This window comes from Biomphalaria glabrata, chromosome 9, assembly GCF_947242115.1.
Source record: "Biomphalaria glabrata chromosome 9, xgBioGlab47.1, whole genome shotgun sequence".
Classification (NCBI taxonomy): domain Eukaryota; kingdom Metazoa; phylum Mollusca; class Gastropoda; family Planorbidae; genus Biomphalaria; species Biomphalaria glabrata.
The window spans coordinates 3560319-3582687 of NC_074719.1; the positions used below are offsets into that span (position 1 = coordinate 3560319).

General features: G+C 37.5%; 2 protein-coding genes across 2 annotated transcripts in view; one reads left to right on the forward strand and one right to left on the reverse strand.

The window, feature by feature from the left end:
- Nucleotides 1-12432, forward strand: part of LOC106052688 (low-density lipoprotein receptor-related protein 4-like) — a 32200-nt gene extending 19768 nt beyond the window's left edge. Inside the window, exons 13-20 of the mRNA XM_056040673.1 lie at nt 1085-1268; nt 1887-2086; nt 5035-5113; nt 7564-7730; nt 9611-9776; nt 10055-10182; nt 11114-11270; nt 12229-12432. Coding sequence (XP_055896648.1) covers nt 1085-1268; nt 1887-2086; nt 5035-5113; nt 7564-7730; nt 9611-9776; nt 10055-10182; nt 11114-11270; nt 12229-12337 — 1190 coding nt within the window. The 3' untranslated portion in view covers nt 12338-12432. The remainder of the gene's footprint in view (nt 1-1084; nt 1269-1886; nt 2087-5034; nt 5114-7563; nt 7731-9610; nt 9777-10054; nt 10183-11113; nt 11271-12228) is intronic.
- A 5623-nt stretch (nt 12433-18055) lies between these two features.
- Nucleotides 18056-22156, reverse strand: LOC129928103 (uncharacterized). Its single transcript, XM_056040683.1, has 2 exons — nt 21861-22156; nt 18056-21673 (listed from the first exon to the last, which is right to left on the reverse strand). Exons 1-2 carry the CDS (start codon nt 21862-21864, stop codon nt 20751-20753), a joined length of 927 nt encoding a protein of 308 aa, XP_055896658.1. The 5' UTR covers nt 21865-22156; the 3' UTR covers nt 18056-20750.
- Between the last annotated feature and the right edge of the window lie 213 nt (nt 22157-22369).

Below are 22369 nucleotides of genomic sequence, written 5' to 3' on the forward strand. Positions count from 1 at the left end.
GTCACATGTAAATTATGAGTGAGTCTGGTGTGAATGTACACTTTGGTTTCTTATAGTTATAATGTTTTTTGTTTGGTGTAATGCACAAATTGTAAGACAAATTTCCATACTTACAATAAAGATTATTATTATTATTATTAATCCCTTTATTTAACACACCACATTCACACGATTATGTGGTGTTACATCTCAAAACCCTATTGTTACGAAGTGCTGGATCTTGTCCCTCTGGTTACGTGAAAAGAATCGGGCACTCGTTTTTAGGTCTCCATACAATGAAATTCCTGACTCACTAATATCTTCATATTCATACTTTATAATTAGTTATATTGAAATACAATTGAAGGGAGGCAATTCAACAAATTCAGGTCTTTATTCTCGGGATATCACTAACTCATGATACCAATGTCTGCCTTGAGCATAGCTTCTTCATCAGCTCTTGACTTGGGCGGAAGTTCATTGTCTCCGTTAATGTCAACATTCCTGTCTAGTCTAGTCTCTAACAGTGCGCACCTACGGCAACTACCGCACTACGTGGATGGTGGTGTGCATGGCAGGGTTAAAGCAATATAAATCTTGTGTTTTTGAGATAAACTATTTTAAGGGTTGAAGCTAACCATTGAGAAAGATGTCCTCTAGAAGATATGCATGAAGCAATGGCTCTTCTCCCCCGCTTCAGTTGAAGGCTCTTCGATGTACTAGAATATTCAATGAGAAAGTTGTGTTTCTGAATTAGTCCTCTTAGTGAGAGATGTGATGTCAGTAGCAAGGGATTTGGGAGTTCGGGGGTTTGTCCTCTATGGGGGTTCCTGCGTTTCGGCATTCAACATTATACTTATATATTTATTAAGTATATTATCTCATGTCATTAAGGGGACCCCTCAAATTGGGATCCGATGGGATTTTGAAATTGGCTTAATATTTAATGAAAAAAAAATATTTTAGGACACTCATTAGGGGGACCCCTCAAATTGGGACACGAGGGGATTTTGAAATTGGGACCCCCTCCCCCTTTCCCCCACTCTAACTACGCCACTGTATGCTGTGCTAGATTTTGTACACTCAAAACATTTTTGTCCTGCAGGTGTGACCACGCCTTCGCCTGTCCACTTTGACCCCAGTCACGTGTTCGTCAGGATGAGTGGGGTAGGGGACGCTACTGGTGGACGTGTGGAGATCTTCGCTAACAGTCAGTGGGGCACTATATGTGATGACCACTGGGACGACAACGACGCCAAAGTGGTCTGTCACATGATGGGATTCTCCAGGTACCGAAACAAAGCAAGAAATGAGCGAGCAATATCTCTAATGGAAACACAAATATAATATCCTACCCTAATAATCCTATGTCAGTGGTTCTCAAGCTATGATCCGCTAAACCCCAGGGGGTCCACAAGACGAGGATGAGGGTTCGCATTAAATAAATTACGACAGACATCCTCCTTTTTATATCAGACTACATTTAAACCTACACAACCAAACCAGCCGCTCTCTTTTTCCCATGATTACAACAGAAACACGCACAGACTTCTTCCCTACTGCCATTCGAGAATGGAATGGGTTGCCTGAATCAGGCAGAGCAGAGTTTAAGTCATTAATTAACATACACGACTAGATTGACAAATGCGTAAGACGTAATTATCTTTTATTTTTTGAAGTAACGTCTGTAATCTATAATTAAAGTACGATACACTCCTTAACACACAAATGGTGCGGTGTGCATTTTTGGCTTCAGATTCGCTTTCACGGTAATAATTGTAAACATCATTTAAACATTGATTTAGCATAAGCATGATTAGTAGATATATTTGTCCGTAAAAGTAGAAAGATATTTATGTACACATCTCTAAAACAACATTCATTTTTTTTTTAATTTGTCATCGCAGAGAGAATGCCAAGGCCACCAGTCAAAGCAATCAAGGCAGCGGATTTGGAATAATATCATTAGATGAGGTCAACTGTACAGGTACGGAGAACCACATTGTGGACTGCGGGTTCGGACCTCAGAACTGGGCTGTTCATGACTGTACGCATAACGAGGACGCTGGGGTCCTCTGTGAGGCGCCTGAGGCTTTACACTTCCAAGGTAATAGTTTTAAGTTAAGGCGTACAAATTAAAACGGAGAATGAGATTATAGGTTTCCGACCTGTTTCAAATGTATCATTTAGCGATGGTTGTGAGTATGTGTTTCGTGTGTGAATGTTGTTCCTGTTTGCTTCTATATTGTTATTTTTACAGTAGTCACGCTGAGGTGATCAATTGTAGTTAAACTGAATTTTAATTTGTTTGGACCAATAACAATTCTTCTCTTATGTTGTCTTAAGACAAAATGTCACCGAATTTTTGAGCAAAACATTTGAAGGAAACGTGTGTGTTTTCTGTCTTCTACTACTACTAATAATAATAAGGCTTGTCTTCGAGTCCGAAGATTAGTGAGGAATCCATTATATCCCGTGGCTGTGCAGCCCCAGCTGTGACCTACATATTTTGCCACATCCATAGCAAGCATAACCATTGTCTGCAGACTGCGTTTGTCCTCGGCAGCGGATATTCTTTTGGTCTCAAATGTGTATCCTGCGGCCTTTGTGAGTGACCTCCAGCTGTCTCGTTCCGATGCCACATGCCACCAGGTGCTCTCTTCTATGTCAGCTAAGGCAAGTTGGCGCCTAAGCTGGTCTTTGAAGCGTTTCCGTGGGGCGCCTCAGTTACGTCGACCACCTTTTAGCTCATCAAAAAAGAATGCTGTGGCATACGTTCGTCTCCAATATGTGCCCTGCCCAACGTAGAAGTCGAAGAGTGAACACATTGCCGTCAGAACGAAACCTGATGTAGATACATCTGTCTACTAAGCTGCTACAAAAACCTGGTGGTCTAGCACTCACTTGCCAATCCAAACGTCGTGGGCTCAAGTGCTGGTAGGTAATTGAGTTGTTGAGGTTCCAGATTTTAGTGGGGAGGGTTACTGGCTTGAACCGGATAAAGTGAAATTAGTTGGTCGTTTTTAGGGCCCACAATATTGTTAAAACATTAAAAGTTATGGATCGTAGGACATCACATTTAGGACGACTATTAGGAGACAACAAAATGTAGTGATGTAGATGTTTTGAAAAGTTAAATAGCACGTTATCACACACCATGACGTTATACGACACCATGACGTTATCACACACCATGACGATATCACACACAATGACGTTATCACACACCATGACGATATCACACACCATGACGTTATCACACACCATGACGTTATCACACACCATGACGTTATCACACACCATGACGTTACACGACACCATGACGTTATCACACACCATGACGTTACACGACACCATGACGTTATCACACACCATGACGTTATCACACACCATAACGTTACACGACACCATGACGATATCACACACCATGACGTTATCACACACCATGACGTTATCACACACCATGACGTTATCACACACCATGACGTCACACGACACCATGACGTTATCACACACCATGACGTTACCACACACCATGACGTTATCACACACCATGACGTCACACGACACCATGACGTTATCACACACCATGACGTTACCACACACCATGACGTTACACGACACCATGACGTTATCACACACCATGACGTTTTCACACACCATGACGTTATCACACACCATGACGATATCACACACCATGATGTTATCACACACCATGACGTTATCACACACCATGACGTTATCACACACCATGACGTTATCACACACCATGACGTTATCACACACCATGACGTTATCACACACCATGACGTTATCACACATCATGATGTTATCACACACCATGACGATATCACACACCATGATGTTATCACACACCATGACGTTATCACACACCATGACGTTATCACACACCATGACGTTATCACACACCATGATGTTATCACACACCATGATGTTATCACACACAATGATGTTATCACACACAATGATGTTATCACACACCATGACGTTATCACACACCATGATGTTATCACACACCATGATGTTATCACACACCATGATGTTATCACACACCATGATGTTATCACACACCATGATGTTATCACACACAATGATGTTATACGACACCATGACGTAATCACACACCATGACGTAATCACACACCATGACGTTATCATATACCATGACGTTTGTAACGGATGCATGTGTAGTCAGATGTAGCTGAAGTATTTCTAGAAAACTTAATTAGACTAAGTGCGTGCGTACCTTGTTTGATGTATTTTTAATCGCGAGTTCTTGGAAAAAACATGCACAAGTCACAAATATAGATAAGGTACTAACAGAAACACAGACTTAATGACAAAGTTCACTCAAGGTGAACCTCAAAGAAACGTTTATAACAGAATGGGCCACAGTCTAGTCTGTCACTATAGAACGATGTTATCCCCTCAAGAGTCTAGCAGTAACTGATTCTCTACAAGTCAAACTTAACCTCTAACCCCAAAGTCTATGTCGTCATTCTAAAATATCCGTTCACTGTCAGTACATTAAAGTGCGCCACCCAACTAACTAAACTAGCTATCTTACACGTTATACGACACCCTGACCTAATCACACACCATGACGTTTTCACACATTGTGGCTTCCAAAATTTCCAATTGATTAATATGGTCTCTTAATAAAAAAAAATGCTGAAATTGATAAACAATGTAAAAACATATTTTTACTGTATAAAATTACTAAATTAATTCCACGACATTATACATGTCTTTTAATTCGTCATCTAACGATAACTTGTGTACTGATTGGATAAAGTTGATGACGTTTATGTAATAACTTGTATACAGCTTTAATGCTTTAACTCTTACAAGCCAGCTCAGTGCACTGTGGTCCAATCTCTTTGTGGATCAGTGAGGGAAAGGGGGGATCTGGGAGAAGGCTTCCGTGCTCGGCATTAGACGCTCAACAATCACAACTCAGTTCGATTCTGAATTTGAACTCGAGACCCCTGGATAGGTAGCCACGCTGTTGTTTTCTTTCTTTTGTAATCGACAGAAAGTAATATTGACAACTTTCTAGTGTTTTGTGATGTAGTGTCCGGTCTCCTGATTCGAATGGATCTCAATACTTACAGGTAAGCTCCCTTCATATTTTTGTTTGCTAACTGTTAATGACGGTCGTTAACTCGGAGCACCAAAATTGCTGGTAGACAACTAAACCACTGTAGGCGTATTAGATATCTATAACATAACTAATAAAACTTGAAATAATTTCAATAACTTTTATTATAAGTAAGTAATAAAGTTCCCTTTTCAGACCTTGTGGTCTATAGGGCAGATGATGTTTCTGTTTCTGTGGCCTACGGTTAACAAGGGTGTCATGTGGCCAGCACAAAAAACCAACCGCCTTTACTTTTCCCTAACTAATGTCAGGTACACATTAGAGCTGGTAGGACTCAATGGCGCCCGAAGATCCCAAAATTAAAAATCCCAGTCTTCACCAGGATTTGAACCCTGGTCCCCGGTTCGGAAGTCAAGCGCCTTACCGCTCAGCCACTGCGCCTCCAGTTATATTATAATATAGACAAAATCAAGTTGATATGAGAAAACATGGACGTAGTCCATTTTATTTTGTAAAATGTTTTACATGTTTCGGATGTTCCTTCAGAGTTGAAGATAGTTTACTTCCTAGTCCAAACCTCCCGCAGGACGACGGGGGATGGGAGCGGGCAGGGTTTGAACCCTCGACCGTCGATAAATCCGAACGACAGTCCAGCGCGCAAACCGCACGACCAGGCAGCCATATTGATAATATTTATTTTTAACAAAATCTAACTCGCTACAATAACAAAACCTTTCATCCTCACTTTCTGGAGTCGACTGTCCTAACTCAGACCAATGACGACAACGCCACCTATCTTGCATCATTCACAACCAATCGCTAACTTGTTCCCACCGTCATCTTATCTTATCTTATCTTATCTTATCTTATATAATACAGACGTTACTTCAAAAAAGAAACACACAAACAAAAACACTCCATGACACTAAACAAATGAAAGCAAGTGTATCCCATGAATACAATTAACCCTTGAACTTTCGTAAACGTTTGGAAACTTTGTTTTTATCATAAAATAAATAAATAAAACAAAATAATTTAGTTTTTTAGCAACTCTATACAATGTAAACTATAGCTTTTTTATGGCGCTACTTTCATGCTTATAGCATGCTCAGAGAGCTTTGGTCTAATCTCAGTAGCGGACTAGTGTGGGGAGGGGTATCTAGGAGAAGGTTTTCCGTGCTGCCTTTAGTCGCTCAGTTAACATATATATCAGATATTCAAACCTTTTGTTACGAAGTCTATTGCTAGAGAATCTGTAGCAGTTTTTAACGAGATGTTTACTTAATGGGCAGAACAGCAAATAACTTGTATCTTGACAATATCGAATGCTTCTTGCAAATTAAAAAAAAAATTCCTTTAGTCCTTCAAAATTAGAATTGACGTGTCGGTGCGATAACCTTAAACTTTCTCCGCTCATCCATTTCCAATAAATCATCATCATCCAACTCCATGTGATGTGATGGCTTGAGAGGCTCAAATCCTCTCTTGCAAAAACCCTGGACAGAAATCCAGCTGTCTTGCGTAGTGTATACATGTCACCATACAGGTTGAAAATTTTGGTCTCCCAGACCTGTCGAGACGGCAATCAGCAAGTCAGGGGGGGGGGGAAAGTCGAATAGAATATTAACACGGTTTTTTATTCTTCCCATGAAAAAGACAAATAGTTTCTCCAGTTTCTCTTTAAAGAGTTTAACTTACAGCACTACTCATTGGTCAAATACGGGAGTCCACAGCATTACTCATTGCTCCAATACGGGAGTCCACAGCACTACTCATTGGTCAAATACGGGAGTCCACAGCATTGCTCATTGGCTCAATAGGAGAGTCCACAGCATTAGTCATTGGTCCAATACGGGAGTCCACAGCATTGCTCATTAGTGTAATAGTAGAGTCCACAGCATTGCTCATTATTGCAATAGTAGAGTCCACAGCATTGCTCATTAGTGCAATAGTAGAGTCCACAGCATTGCGTATTAGTGCAATAGTAGAGTCCACAGCATTGCTCATTAGTGCAATAGTAGAGTCCACAGCATTGCTCATTAGTGCAATAGTAGAGTCCACAGCATTGCTCATTAGTGCAATAGTAGAGTCCACAGCATTGCTCATTAGTGCAATAGTAGAGTCCACAGCATTGCTCATTAGTGCAATAGTAGAGTCCACAGCATTGCGTATTAGTGCAATAGTAGAGTCCACAGCATTGCTCATTAGTGCAATAGTAGAGTCCACAGCATTGCTCATTAGTGCAATACGGGAGCTCAAGAATCTATGCAAATGAAATAAGGATTGAGAAATATAAAAAAAAAACACGTCAAAAAGGGGCGATCACTTCACATTTTTACTCAGACTGCCATATGTTCAATAATATTTTTTAAAATGAAGACCGTGACAGACTTCTAAAAGCTTGATTGTCCCGCCAACTCACACAACTAACAAAAACAACTAATATTATTTTTTTATGCATAGCTACACGTCTATAGCGTCAAACAACTCTCCTAACCCTGTGGCCATCACCTTTGACCCAAACGATAAAATGATCTATTTTTCGGAGGTCTACACCGGAAGTTCAGAGATCAGAAGTTCTAACCACAGGGGTTCAGACATCAGGACTGTGGGGAACTCTTTGATTGTAGGTAAGAACTTCAAATCAAACTTAAAATGTCCTTGGTCAACTTCTCTGATACATGTCCCTGCAATGAGAACTAATACATATGAGTGATGGGATTGTTTTTTCTGAGTGCTATTACAACATGAATCGGGTTGCCTGAATCAGACATAAAAACCGATGACTAGGTACCCAACTATTCTCTTAGTAACATGTTCGACTAGATTGACTAACGTATGCGGGTAGAACGTAATAGTCTTATTTTTTTGACGTCTCTTGATGTAGGAGTGTCAGACGTCCAACCAGAAATGGCGGGACGGCAGGTGATGCTAACGGACAGAGTTCGAACTCGGAATCGTAGTGACAGCAGTCTAAATCTCAAACCACTCGGTCCGGCAGCCCTCCTAGAACATCTTATAAAATGTTATGAGAAGTTCTTTTTCTTATACAGATGTTCCTAAACAAAAAATTAGATCATTTTTATCATTATAATCATCTGTCCTTTGAGTTCCTCATGGAACATAGGGCCTCAGTAAAAAGAGGCCACTCTCCAAGGTCTCTTGCTAGTTTTTTTAATGACTTCCCAGCTCTTTCCTGCCCTCTTGGCTTCATCTAGTACACTGCGTCACCACGTTCTTTTTTGACTTCCTCTACGTCTTGTTCCCTGGGGGTTCCACTCTAAGGCCTGTCTAGCTCTGTTGTTGGTATCTTTTCTAAGGGTGTGACCAATCCATCTCCACTTCCTCTCTAAGATCTGCACCTCTATAGTTCTCTGTTCGCTCATCTCCCACAGTTTGGTGTTTTTTTACTTTGTCGTACCAGTGTGTTTTGAGATATTTCTCAGACATTGATGAAGGTCTGTACTTTTTTTGTTGTTGCTTCAGTTCTTCTCAATGTCTCTCTACTTCATCACTGCTAATGCCGAGTGGGTCCTTCTATCTGTTCTCTAAATTATCTCAACTCTCAATACAGCTGTTCACTATGTCCAGCTAATATGTTCTAATTCGATTCACTAATATGCTTCACTGCTATTATTTTTTACTTGTTTCACCAATATGTTTTACCAGTTTCATTATTATGTTTCACTAATATGTTTCGGTCGTAAGTTTTGATAATACGTTTCGCAAAAATATTTCGCTAATATGTCTCCCTAGTATATTTCGCTCGTATGTTTAATTAATAATAAGGCTAGTCTTCGAGTCCGAAGATTAGTGAGGAATGCAGTATTTCCCGTGGCTGCGCAGCCCCAGCCGAGACCTATATATTTTGCCACATCCAGGACAAACATAACCATTGTCCGCAGGTAGTCGATTTAGATGTTCTTTTGGTCGTCTGCGTTTGTCCTCGGGGGTTTAATTACATAATATGATTCACTAATGTGATTCGATGGTTTCACTAATATATTTCACTAATTTATTTTACTAGTTTTGTTAATGTTTCATAATATCTTTTACTAATCTGTTTTACTAGTTTTATTAATGTTACACAGATATGTTTCACTAATATGTTTTTATAGTTTCACTACTATGTTTTTATAATTTCACTAATATGTTTTTATAGTTTCACTAATGTTTTTATAGTTTCAAAAATATGATTTATAATTTCCCTGATATGATTTATAGTTTCACTAATATGTTTTTATAGTTTCACTAATATGTTTTTATAGTTTCACTAATATGTTTTTATAGTTTCACTGATATGATTTATAATTTCACTAATATGATTTATAGTTTCACTAGTATGCTTCACTGGAAGTTTCACTAGTATGTTTCACTTAAAGTTTCACTAGTATGTTTCACTGAAAGTTTCACTAGTATGTTTCACTGAAAGTTTCACTAGTGTGTTTCACTGAAAGTTTCACTAGTATGTTTCACTGAAAGTTTCACTAGTGTGTTTCACTACCATCAGGTGCTGTTGTTGACGGTCTAGCGGTGGATAAAAGTAGAAATCTCTTGTTCTACACTGACGCCGGAAATAAAAGAATCGTTGCCATGGCTCCCGACGGAACCGGACTGAGAGTGGTTGCAACCAATGTTGACCAACCCCGTGGACTGGCATTGGACAAAAAAGCTGGGTAAAATATCACATTCATATTACTTATGAAAATTATAAAAGAAAAGGTTCAAAATGTGCATTTGTCTTTCTCTTTATCTACCGGGGTCACTGACCGTCTAATGTTGAAATCATTTGCTGTGCTTTTAATAGAAAAAACGTGATTGTCCAAAACTCAATGGAAAGTCCCCATGCAATAATGAAGCAGTACAGGAAATCAATAGAATGACAAAGTTATAGACTATGATTCTGCTTCTTAAAGGTGGAATTAACTTTTAAAAAAATATTATTTATTTGCAGTGTCGTGTATTGGACGGACTGGGGAGTGACCCCTAAAATAGAAAAAGCCAACTACGATGGCACCAACAGACAAACGATTACCAGCACTGGATTAAAATATCCCAATGGTATAGCGCTGGACGTGGCTGGTAAGTTAATTTATATTTCTTATTGTTTAAAGCATTAAAAAATAGAAAAAGAACGGTAAACGATATGGAGACTTGTGCGAGTAAAATTAAACCAAAAAAAAAGCTTGAAAAACGAGTGATTTTGAATGAAAATTAAAAATGTCAGTCAAATTGAAAGATCAATAAAGTAAAGTTCCCCTTTAAGACCTCGCGGTCAAATAGGTCAGATGATGTTAAGGTCTGGTTTCTTTGGCCAACGGTTAACGAGATGGGTCTCATGGGGCCAGCACAACGACCAAACGTCTTTACTTTCCCCAACTCAAATCAGGTACCCAGGGGCGCCCTAAGAAACTGAAAGATCAATGCCGGAGCTAAATATATGTAGTGTGCGCTACCAGCGAAATGGCTTGGACAAAAATTCATTCTGCAGGGCTAAAAACTGCACTTCAATTTTTATTTTGGTTTGAAAATGTTTAGAGATTAATAAAGAAAATGATTAACTAATACCTCATAATATAAAGGCTCTATATCAGCGGTTCTCAACCTTTTAAGCTCGGCGACCCCTTTTTACAATTCCTCACTTTGCCGCGACCCCCCCTCACACACACACAGCAATAGAAGAATAGAGAATAACAATCCATAGTTTCGATGGTCTTAGGCGACCCCTGGCAAATCGTCAATCGACCCCCAAAGGGGTCGCGAGCCACAGGTTGAGAACCCCTTCTCTATATGCTCGTATCATGTCACTGGTTACACTAGAGTCTCCATTTATAATAATACGCCAAAATTAAAAAATTGATATAAAGCGACATTTATTACATGTTTTTTTCAGATATTATTTTTAAAAAAAGATGTTTAATAAATTTGTATAAATATAATAAAGCGTACAGACAATTTTAAAGCCAGATGTTACAATTAAGCTCTAATGTCATATCTTGTATCTACATTGTAGCTGGTTTGCTGTACTTCTGTGACGGCGGTACACAGACCATTGAAGTCATGAACACTGACGGCAGCAACCGTAAAGTTCTCTACACGGACTTTGGCTCTCATTTCTTCGGCATTACGTTGACATCCAAGTACATTTTCTACAGTGACTGGAACAAGTTGTAAGTTATATGTGTCAGTGATATTTTATAATAGGAAATCATTCTACTTGAATAAATGTAATGACATGGGGCATTGAATATGCTAGCTTTGTTCATCCTATTCATTTCATTGGGCATCGAGAGAGAGAGAGAGAGAGAGTATAAGGAAGAACTAGACGATAAGAGAACAACAGAAAGAAAAAGGCTGAGCTAAAGATTGAAGAGGGGATTGTCAGCAAGAAATAGAGATTGAATAGAGATATAGTGAGAGAAAGAAAGAGATAGAGAGAGATAGCGAGAGATAGATAGTGAGAGAGAGATAGCGAGAGAGAGAGAGAGATAGAGAGAGATTGAGAGAGAGAGAGAGAGATAGCGAGAGAGAGAGAGATAGCCAGAGAGAGAGAGAGAGAGATAGCGAGAGCAAAAGAGAGAGCGAGATATATATAGAGAGAGATAGCAAGAGAGAGAGAGATAGCGAGAGAGAGAGAGAGAGATAGAGAGAGATTGCGAGAGAGAGAGAGAGAGATAGCGAGAGAGAGAGATAGCCAGAGAGAGAGAGAGAGATAGCGAGAGAGAGCAAAAGAGAGAGCGAGATAGAGAGAGAGAGAGATAGCGAGAGAGAGAGAGAGATAGCGAGAGAGAGAGAGATAGCGAGAGAGAGAGCAAAAGAGAGAGGGCGAGCGAGAGAGCGAGTTAGAGAGAGAGAGATAGCGAGAGAGAGAGAGATAGCGAGAGAGAGAGAGCGAGAGAGAGAGAGAAAGAAAGAAAGACAACAAAAACGTGAAAATCATACAGTGAAAATAAAACAGAATAAGAGAATTAAAGAGAAATTGGAGAACCAAAGAGAAAGAGAGAGAAAGATAACTGGAACAAATAAAAAAAGAGAATTGAGGAAAGCGAGAATTTGAATCAAAACGTAACAACCAAATTAATAAAAATTAAAATTTACTTTAGATTTTTTTCCTATTTCTCTCCTCAGTGGCATCATGAGACTAAACAGAGATGGAACCAATCAGACTCCAGCAGGCCCTGAAAGTTTCCGAAAAATCAATGGACTCTATGCCTACGAGTCTTCATACACACAATGAAAATGACAATACTGTAGTTGATGACTTTTGCGGTTCTTACTTTGGCTATATCGCAGGTCTTAAAAAAAAATATTAAAGAAAAAAAACAAACAAAAGTTCCACGTTATTTTAAAAACTCAACTGGTTCTCCGTGCAATGTATATATTGTATGAATATTGCATACAAAATCTTAATAAAGTAATAAACAAAAAATATTACAAATATTAATTTCAGTGGCGTAGCTAGGATGGGAGGAGGAGGGGGGAGAATCTGAAAATCCCCCCGGGCCCCCACTTGAGAGGGGCCCCAAATGAGTGTTTTTTACATTAAAAATTAAATATTACGCAAAATGCTGGGGCCCCCGAAGAGGTCAAGCCCCCCGGGCCCCCAAACGCTGGAAAATTCCTAGTTACGCCCCTGATTACTTTTAACACCAAAACGTTCTTTCTATTGCAGAATATAGTATTAGTATACTCATTGTATATACCCATTCTTCTATACTGTAATGCAACATACAAAACAGTATGGCAGTCTTCATACACACAACACTACACTTTTACAAGACTGGTACGCTAGGGCTATCACTTCGAACAGAGAGACCAGCAGATGCAGTTATCAGATCATACAGCCTGTAAGTATCACTGTGTAGAAGCCTACATTTAAAACTAGAGACCCCCCAAGTGGTCAAGCAGTGGATTATTTAATAGCAAAGTCGACTGGAAGAGAAAAATTTTTTAAATGAATGGAAGGGAGAAAACCCTGTGGGTCGCAACCCCTTTGGGGGTCGAATATCACATTGCCAGGGTCGCCAAAGACCCCCGGAAATTTGGATTGAATCTATTCATCACTGCCAGTTTTTTTTTCAAGCTTGTTAGTAAATTGAGAAGCATATTTGATCTAAAAGATGAGATTTGTGCTACTGAATTCATGATCTGGTGGAACTGTAACTAGCTCAAACTTCACGCTACCATCGGAGCGTTTGTCGAAACACAATTTCTGTAACGAAGAATGCTCTCCATACTTTGCCATATGTGTTAAATTGTCACTTAAGTATGAAACATGTATATTTGTAAATACAAAATAAAGAAGTAAATAAATGCAAGTCTGAATAATAACCCATTTTAATTTAATTAAGAGCACAAAGTTATTTATCTTTAAACAAACAAAAGTTGACGGTTGGTGGTCGCTGCCTAGTGGGAAATTATATTTGGGGGTCGCGAAACTAGAAAGATTGAAAACCAGTGATCAAAAAATTTACTACTGTCTAACATTTTTGCGTCTGAATTTTGGAATTTACTGGATGATTGTAATATTAATGAAATTAATTAATGAAATTCACATTTCAAGTTTAGGCCTATTCTGAAATGCCTACATGAGGGCAAGAGATGGCTGGACGAAAGAAAAGTCTACAACATCTTGTTGATGGGTTTAAATCACGTATGTCTAGACCATGTAGAGGTTATAACATTTTTCAAACCAATTCTGTAACATCTGGCAATTACAAAACAAAAAGACAAAAGTCACATTCGAAGCTACAGCAAAGACAAAGTAGCAGTCACAGAGTCGCAATCAGTGGCATAGTAAACGTCAAGGTTCGATTTCAAGTCAAAGTCACATAGTCACACTTGACGTCAAAGGCAAACGCCACATTCAAAGCCGCAGTCAAAATCAATCACAGTCGCAGTCACAGTCAAGGTAGCAGTTATTAGGTCAGTCGCAGTCAAGACACAGTCATAATCACAGTCAAGTTCACATTTAAAGTCACAGTCAGTCACAGTTAAAGTCATACTTACAATTGAAGCCACTGTTTAAGTCACAGCCAATACACTCTCATCTCTCATCTGTCCCTTGACTTTCGTCGTAGAGGTGCTGTGACAGTTTGTCGTAGGGGTGCTGTGACAGTATGTCGTAGAGGTGCTGTGACAGTTTGTCGTAGAGGTGCTGTGACAGTTTGTCGTAGAGGTGCTGTGACAGTTTGTCGTAGAGGTGCTGTGACAGTTTGTCGTAGAGGTGCTGTGACAGTTTGTCGTAGAGGTGCTGTGACAGTTTGTCGTAGAGGTGCTGTGACAGTTTGCGTAACCCAAATCCCTCCACTTTTCCAGGCCAGCGGTTGTTCTTAGCAGAATATCAAGAGGAAAGGCCGGTCAATTCTTTTAAGTTATTCGACCAGCTATTCTTTGGACGTCCTTTTCTTCGTGCTCCAGCCACTGTACCTTGGATGATGACTTAAGTCATTGAGTCATGACTTACAATAGGACCAAACCTGACGTAATCATCTTCTTTTTTGAAGTAACGTCTGTATTATCTAAGATAAGATAAGATAAGATCAGCTTTCGTCTCTTTACAGTATTGAGCCAATATATAGTAGCTTAGGTTTATTTACAAACGTGACATGCCAGGCTTGTCGCCACAAATCAGTCAACCGTGTACAAGATCATATGAAGTCAGCCAAGCGAGTAGTCGAATATGGCTGACATAATAATAAGTCCATGGACATAAAATATATTAACTATGAATAAGGCGCAATAAGATTTCCTGGTTCAGCTGACATTTTTTTCTACACGTAATTAACTGGAAGCTTTTTTTTTTCAAAACTTTGGCCCAAGCAGTGAAAAAGTCAGCAAACCGTAGTATTGCCAGGAAGAACGTGACAGGAAAACAACCTGACTTTTAATAAGTGAATCCCAATCTCCGAACACAACATTGAAATGGGGGTCATCAATAGAACAAGCAGAATCGAAACAAGCAAAATACAAACAAGCAAATAACAATCAAGCAAAATACAAAACAACTAAAATACAAAACAACTAAAATACAAACAAGCAAAATACAAACAAGCAAAATACAAACAACTAAAATACAAAACAACTAAAATACAAACAAGTAAAATACAAACAAGCAAAATACAAACAAGCAAAATACAAACAACTAAAATACAAACAACTAAAATACAAACAAGCAAAATACAATCAAGCAAAATACAAAACAACTAAAATACAAACAAGTAAAATATAAACAAGCAAAATACAATCAAGCAAAATACAAACAACTAAAATACAAACAAGCAAAATACAAACAAGCAAAATACAAACAAGCAAAATACAAACAAGCAAAATACAAACAAGCAAAATACAAACAAGCAAAATACAAACAAGCAAAATAAAAATAAATTGACATTTACAGCCAAATCTTTTTGCAATGTAGGATTTATTTCCCTTTTTCGATAACAAACAAAAGCAATAACTTCCAATAAATAATTGACTAATTGGTCAATATTTTAATTGATTTATATTTGTGGGTTTTTTTTTTTTTTTGGTATAATAAATAATTTGTCTAAAGTCTCAACTTTATTTAGGAATGGGTGTGATACAAAATTACGTGTACTGTTATCTGTGATGGCTAAACCCCGAATGTTTATCAATAACTATTAATACTGAAGGATTCATTTCCTTTTTGGTATCAAGAACAATAATTAATAACCACGAATTAATTGACTAATCGATTTTAAAAAAATTGATTTATATTTGTTTGATACAAAATAATTGTGCAAAATTTTAACTTAATCCGAGAATAATAATATCGTGTACAAACATTTACCAAACAGACAGAGTAAGTTGATATAAGCTTTTTAATAACGTTTGAGTTTCCAACCCCGTATAACACAGCAACATACATTTAATGATAATTTAAAAACCAGAAAAAAAATATCTATATATATATATAACTCTCCTCTTCCCTCAACAGTTTAAACGAGAAGTAAGGAGTAAAGGAAAGATCACTCTCTTATTTCTGCGGATAGTCTATACCAGATTATTCTTATTTAATGATTTGATTGCCAGGGGAACAAAAGAGTGTTTGTGTCTTTTTGTCTTTGCTATCGGTGTCTTGTATCTCTTTTGTGATGGTATAATCACAAAATCCTGACACAAAGGGTGATTCTTTATTTCGAGGATCTTGTTAGCTTTTTTATAGATGTTTGTCTCAAACAACTGCTCAAATGAGGTTTGTTTTTTACCAGCAGCATTTAGGATTCTATAAAGTTTATTTTTATTTTTAATGCTCAGATTGCCATACCAGGCAGTGATATTGAAACTTAAAATATTGCAGATGTGAGCGTGATAAAACATAGCCAAGGCCTTTTCGCTAACATTGAACGAGGACAGTTTTCTTAGTAATCTTAATCTTTGCTGCCCTTTTTTGCTGATATAATCAGTATTTGCAGTAAAATTTAGTTTATTGTCTAGGATAGTACCAAGGTATTTAAAGGTTTGCACAATTTCAATAGTCTCTCCAGCTACAGAAACAAAATCATTTTCCTTCTTGTCCATACGAAAATCGATTATCATTTCTTTGGTTTTTTTTTTACATTTAATAATAAAAAATTATCTTTTCAGTATTCTTCAATGTGTTCTAATTCTTTGAAATACTCATTTACGTCTGAGCTCTCTGAGAGCAGGGCAAGAAGAGCCGCATCATCAGCGAATTTTGTGAAGGAGCAACAAGAACTATCGGATCGAAAATCATTTGTGTACAAAATGAACCACAATGGCGATGTCACAGCCCCCTGGGGCGCCCCTGTGTTAACTATGTGTTCATTAGATATAACATTGTTTACCCTAACCCTCTTCTTATCTTATCTTATATAATACAGACGTTACTTCAAAAAAGAAGATGATTACGTCCTACTCGTCATGCATTTAGTCATGCATATTAAACAATGACTTAAATTCTCCCTAGTCACTGGTTTTCCTGGGTAGCTCAGGCAACCCATTCCATGCTCTAATAGCACTAGGGAAGAAGGAGTTTTTGTACAAATTTGTCCTAGCATATGGGACGAGGAATGTGCCTTTATCTTTGTGTCTTTCAGAGTATTTTATTAAATTTTGTTTTTGTATTTGAAGATTATGGTTCAGTGTTTTATGTATGATTACTACTTTACTTTTGAGCCTTCTATCCTGAAGGCTTTCTAAATTTAGTTATTTTACTAAAGGTGTTACTCTAGCTCTCTGGGTCAAAAATTCATTAGCCCATAGTATTATGTATGGACTAATCTGCAACATTATATATATATATATATATATATATATATATATATATATATATATATATATATATATATATGTAAATAGCAGGGCCGGACTTAACCATTGTGGGTCCGTATGCGAAACGGATTTCGCGGTGCCTAGTTTGGGTTTGGATAAGGATAATAAGTAAAAATTTAAGAGTTTGTATCAGAAAATAAATTCGTCTATACATTTTATTCATTCTTTACTACTTTTGCGTGTAGCAAAGTCATACAGTATATCATAAGAATTCTGTTTCCTACATAGATCCCGCTCAATAGCAAGAATTACCAAATGTTTCAATCTATCTTTGAGAATTGTTGACCTCAAGTAATTCTTCATTAGTTTTAGGCGAGAGAAGCTTCTTTCACCAGATTACACAATTACGCTGATACATAATGCCGCGCGTAAGATTGGTGTTTTCCATATTGAAAATATTTCCGTACATTTTAAGGAATTTTTCGTATATTTTGTTATTTCGGGAGATCTCCAGAAGCTCCTGATAAATCAACATTTGGGCGTGGGACATCTGTTTAAAGTTATAAAACGGTTTAATTTAATAATGTATACACTGTTACAAATTAAATGAGGTTGCTTGTAAGAGTAAACCATGTTACATATTAATGGGGATTGATTCTAAAAGAGCACTCACTCAATATAAAAAAATTTTGATCAGTTAATTTACCTATTAGCGGGTATAGCTAAGAATATTCAATTAGAATTATAGCTAGATTTAGGTATTTTAGATCAACAGATCAGTGTTAAAAGTGTGCTGGCACGTTCGTCCAGAGGTGTACTGGTCCCTTCTTGTACTGCCTAGGTTATTAGGTATAACCTCCAGGTATACAGTTCAACTAATGTATTCAACAAAAGACTTAACAAAGTCGCAGGTAAACATATATACAAAGTTTATTTACATGAGTAAAATAAATGTGTAAATACGTGGCCATCAACTCACAGGCCTACACAACAAAAAGTAAACAAAAGATACTCAAAAATAGTATGGCACACAGCCATAGTCATATGTTACATTATCGTCACATTCTGGAGATCACACATTTACATGAGTAAAAAAAAAAGGTCACAGGCCTCGGGTGAACACATGACCGCTTTTGACCATTCTTGGGTTACAGGCTTCAGGCTGACACTAGCCACTTTTAGCCAAAAAAAAAAGGGTCATGATGAACTATAGGCTTCAGGGAAACCTATCAGCCTACAAGCTTCATAGAATCCCACCTATAGACATCCGTTTGGTAAAGCCCATCTGATGATTCAATACAGAGTTGAATTCCTCAGAGACAAGGCTATAAAAATATGTAAAGTCCATCTGATGATTCAATACAGGTTGAATCCCTCAGAAAAAGGTTACAAAAATATGTCACGTTTGGGAGTACCCCAGGATGCAGAACATCAGGGTAAAAATATACTGCCTGGAAATCATTTGAGGCTATATCTACTAATAAATACATTATATAAAATACAATAATACTAAAGATATACCTAGACCAAAGATCTCCAGAGCAGGGCACACTTCTCCGAGTACCCCCAAGACACACGACCACTAACAGAAAAAAATACTATTCACAACATAGGTCAAGTGGTCAAGCTGGTAACTCAGGAGTAAGTGGTTACTAAGCACAGTTTCCAAGGCCTTTTATAAACTACGTAAGGGGAATCACTCCTGTCTTTACAAGTAATCAAAAATAGTTATTTCCCCATTGTGTCACATACACCTTGAATTAGCGCGGGTCCCATGAAAGTGGGGATCCTTCGGTCGCATGGCCTAAGACCGGCCCTGCAAAATAGCGGCGTATGCTACGCCGCCGGTCGACTAGTTAATTTTAATTTGTATCAATTGTTTTTGTTTAGCTTTTAGAATTCTGATTGTGATATGATCCTATCACTTATCCTTAAGGGGACTAATTCAACTTATACCATCACATATCAAGTACGATTGCTTTCCCTTTTTCAAGATACCAAACAAAATATTTAATTACCAATAGTTAATTAATTAACTGTTTTTTTTTTAATTGATTCTTGTGTTGTCTGGTAAAAGAAATAATTGGGCGAAAATTTTAACTTGATCCGAGATTGGATGTAGGAGAAATAATTACAAACTTTTTACCAGACAAACAGACAAACAGACAGATATCAGCTTTGTAACTATCAGCCTGGATACTAACCGGGAGGAAGTTGAGACCATGGCAAGAGACGGATCTCATTGCAGACGACTTGCCATTCATTGCATAGAGCAGAGCGCGACGATCTACGCCTAAATCTAAAGTCTTACTAAGTTTCGATATACAGATATTTACCAAGCACGCTATATATAAACATTTTCTTCTCTAGAATGACGACACACTTTAAAATCAGACACAAAAGTAATATGTAGGATACAATAGAGTCATTCTAAATGGTTATAATAAACACACATACAAACTAATTTAGTAAAACAAAATATACAAATTGAGTCTGTGTAATGAAATGGTTTAAATACATTTGATACTAATCAACACTTATATATATATATATATATATAATATATGTTATATAAATGTTATTTAACCTTGGTTAGGCCAATAATAGAATATGCATCCTCTGTTTGGGACCCCTCAACTCAAGAAAACATTAAGAAACTAGAACAGACACAAAATAGAGCAGTGCGATTCATAACAAACGAATATTCACATTTGACTAGAGTAACACCTTTAGTAAAATCACTAAATTTAGAAAGCCTTCAGGACAGAAGGCTCAAAAGTAAAGTAGCAATCATACATAAAACACTGAACCATAATCTTCAAATACAAAAACAAAATTTAATAAAATACTCTGAAAGACACAAAGATAAAGGCACATTCCTCGTCCCATATGCTAGGACAAATTTGTACAAATACTCCTTCTTCCCTAGTGCTATTAGAGCATGGAATGGGTTGCCTGAGCTAGCCAGGAAAACCAGTGACTTGGCAGAATTTAAGTCATTGGTTAATATGCATGACTAAATGCATTACGCGTAGGACGTAATCATCTTCTTTTTTGAAGTAACGTCTGTATTATATAAGATAAGATAAGATATAAGATGTGTGCGTGTGTGTGTATAATACTATATGTTATTCATGCGCAATTATTATGACTAGAACACATTCAAACTTTCTTGATTCACTAATATTTCGTTTATTACGGTATTACTGTATTCCTGAGTATACTCAACTTCAATGGTTATTTAGACATTGCATAGCTCAGCAATGGAAAATATATTGGTCATTGAGTTGATCACACGACAACTCATTCAGGTGTAGATAAGCTTTGTATGATTTGACTCAGATATTGTAAAATCTAAATAAGGATCTTTCTCTAGTATTATTACTTTTCTTTCATTTTACGTAGCCTACCCCACTAATATTAACTCCTCCCAGGGTTCTGCTATGAACCGGCTGTGTTGACCAGCCCGCTGTTCCACTGTATCCTAGAAGATACACGATTGCCCCACTACAACCAGGACAGGTGGGAGTTGTGTAGCTGAAATAACAGCCAAACTCACACTCGGGGAGTTGCACCTTTTCCAAGCATTTCCCCAAACTAACATGTTTATGGGCTCCATGAGGGTGACTCACAATGAAGGAGAAGTCTTTCAGGTCTTCAGACTCCTTGTATTTGATGTGTAATTTGCTCCAAAGAAGCAAAATCTTATTCACACTTTTGTTGATAATGTCCCCTAATGTATCATCACAAGTAATACAGTTCAGAATGCACTTATCTTCTTCTACATTCACATATACTACGCTTTCAAAGTCGACATTTGGATCTTTGTCGTCGAAAAAATAACATTTTGTCTCCTTGGCCTCTAGGTAATCGCACACAAGGTGTGATGCCGTTATTATAGCGATTTCCCACCAGGTGTCGCTTGGAGATGCTGTCCCAAAACATCGTCTGCATTGACACGTGGTACGCCCACTTGGGTGTTTGACGTTGTCGCTGAGCCCTTTAACATACTTGGTGGCATAGTACACCCTGCCACTTCCTGTCATTCTGGCCTTTCTATTAGAGCAAGTTTTCTGTCCTGGAAAGAAAACCTCCCTGAGTGGACTGGTTGCGAGAGATTCAATTTTAACTGTTATTAGTGCTACCAGGCCAATCAACTTAAGCACTTTCGGATCTCTGTGGTTTAGAGGAAGATGCTGCATCCCAAAGGAATTAATTGGGATAAAGCCATGGTGGCCAGGATTCTTTTTACATTTAGCAAAAAACATTTCTGAGTCCTCGTCCTGATTTTCGAAACATTGATGCTCGAAACTATCTGGAAAATATTTACAAAAGATAGATCCTTAGAATTTTAATTTCGTTTAAAAGAAAACCTAATTTTAAAAAAAAAAGTGTCAAAGCGTAACAATTCACCCATCTTCCACGACATTACGAGTTGAATAAATGTATTGTAAAAAGGAAAACCAAACAAACTTTACACAAAAAAAAAAAAAAAAACTTACCCATGATCAAATTTAAAGTATCTAGTTATAAGCAAATAAAGAATGAGAGTTATATCTTTGTTAAGCCTGTAGATCTTGGTCCAAGATGAAAATAAAGTTCTTTTCAACGGAATTTTTTTTCTTCTTATATTAACTCCAAGCTGTCTCTGGATTATCTTCGCTTTGAAAGCCAATTATATTTCAAGGCTAATTATTACACTATAAATGTTTCGTCTTGTCTTATGCATGCATGTGAGCATATGCCTTAAGCCGAAGATCTTTTTAAAGAACAACATAAGTCTATATTACATAATATGTAATTTTGTTTTGAATCTGACATAAATTTAAATACAGCAAAGAACATAATTTACTATTTACATCGCTGACAATGTCTAGCTGATGTAGAACTATTCAGAAAACTCTTACTCTGTTACCTAAGGTTGTGCTTGTAATTGTCGATTCAAGTTGGGAAGTCTGCCTAAATATTGAAACAGTAGATTGTAGCAATTCATTATCTTTAGCATATAAGC